Source organism: Empidonax traillii, unplaced genomic scaffold, assembly GCF_003031625.1.
Source record: "Empidonax traillii isolate 1590-97213 ecotype Southwest subspecies unplaced genomic scaffold, ASM303162v1 scaffold4759:size9238, whole genome shotgun sequence".
Classification (NCBI taxonomy): Eukaryota; Metazoa; Chordata; class Aves; order Passeriformes; family Tyrannidae; genus Empidonax; species Empidonax traillii.
This window is the reverse complement of record NW_020959952.1, coordinates 7,973-9,238: the sequence shown is the minus strand read 5'-3', so window position 1 is coordinate 9,238 and position 1,266 is coordinate 7,973. Positions and strand designations below refer to the sequence as shown.

General features: G+C 51.2%; 1 protein-coding gene across 1 annotated transcript; it reads left to right on the top strand.

The window, feature by feature from the left end:
• Nucleotides 1-7: 7 nt before the first annotated feature.
• LOC114072984 (olfactory receptor 14J1-like) lies at nt 8-871 on the top strand (the record flags this gene model as incomplete). The annotated part of the gene is made up of 1 exon (XM_027910792.1): nt 8-871. A coding segment is annotated over one exon (864 nt), but the record flags the coding sequence as incomplete, so codon positions are not given.
• Between the last annotated feature and the right edge of the window lie 395 nt (nt 872-1,266).

Sequence of the window (1,266 nt, the reverse complement as noted above, 5' to 3'; positions counted from 1 at the left end):
GGGCATCTCCCTGGCTGCCCTCCTGGGCAACGGCCTCATCCTCAGCGCCGTAGCCTGCGACCAGCACCTGCACACCCCCAGGGACTTCTTCCTGCTGCACCTCTCCCTCACAGACCTGGGCTGCATCTGCACCACTGTGCCCAAAGCCATGCACAACTCCCTCTGGGACACCACAACCATCTCCTACACAGCATGTGCTTCTCAAGTCTTTTTCTTTCTCTTCTTCATCTCAGCAGAGTTTTCCCTCCTGACCATCATGTGCTACGACCGCTACGTTGCCATCTGCAAACCCCTGCACTACGGGATCCTCCTGGGCAGCAGAGCTTGTGCCCACATGGCAGCAGCTGCCTGGGCCTCTGGGTTTCTCTATTCTCTGCTGCACACAGCCAATACATTTTCCCTGTCCCTGTGCCAGGGCAATGCCCTGGGCCAGTTCTTCTGTGAAATCCCACACATCCTCAAGCTCTCCTGCTCACACTCAGGCTACCTCAGGGAAATTGGGCTCACTGGGCTTAGTGCCTTTTTAGCATTTGGTTGTTTCATTTTCATAGTTTTCTCCTATGTGCAGATCTTCAGGGCTGTGTTGAGGATCCCCTCTGAGCAGGGACGGCACAAAGCCTTTTCCACGTGCCTCCCTCACCTGGCCGTGGTCTCCCTTTTCCTCAGCACTGCAGTGTTTGCCCACCTCAGGCCACCCTCCATCTCCTCCCCATCCCTGGATCTGTCCCTATCAGTTCTGTACACGGTGGTGCCTCAAACACTCAACCCCCTCATCTACAGCCTGAGGAACCAGGAGCTCAGAGATGGCATAAGGAAAATGATGACTGGATGGTCTTCAAATGCATCAAACTGCCTTTTTTCTTTTATATAGCATTGGGAAGGTACTCTTTAATGGCTCAACCTTCCGGCTCAAGTTTTTCGTTGAGTTATCGTATTCTTCTTGCAATGATTTTCCGTGCAATGTAATATTATTATGCAGCTGCCTTCTAATTTTATGTCTAACCATTGAATTTGGCACATGTAAAATGAATAATTGTGCTCTCTGAGTATTTAAACAAAAAAAAGGACCCTGCAGTGCCTTCTTTGTCCAAGACCCTTCTTCTTAGCTGTTCCTAAAGGACAACACAAAGGGAAGGGAACAATAATCCCTGCACAGCAGCACTGCCAGGGAGCAGCAGAGCTTGGTTTTGCAGAGCTGCTCTTTTCACTTCCACACTGTCCTCCTGAGCCCCTTTCTGGCTGCAAGGCCTGAGTGCTCTCTGAGCA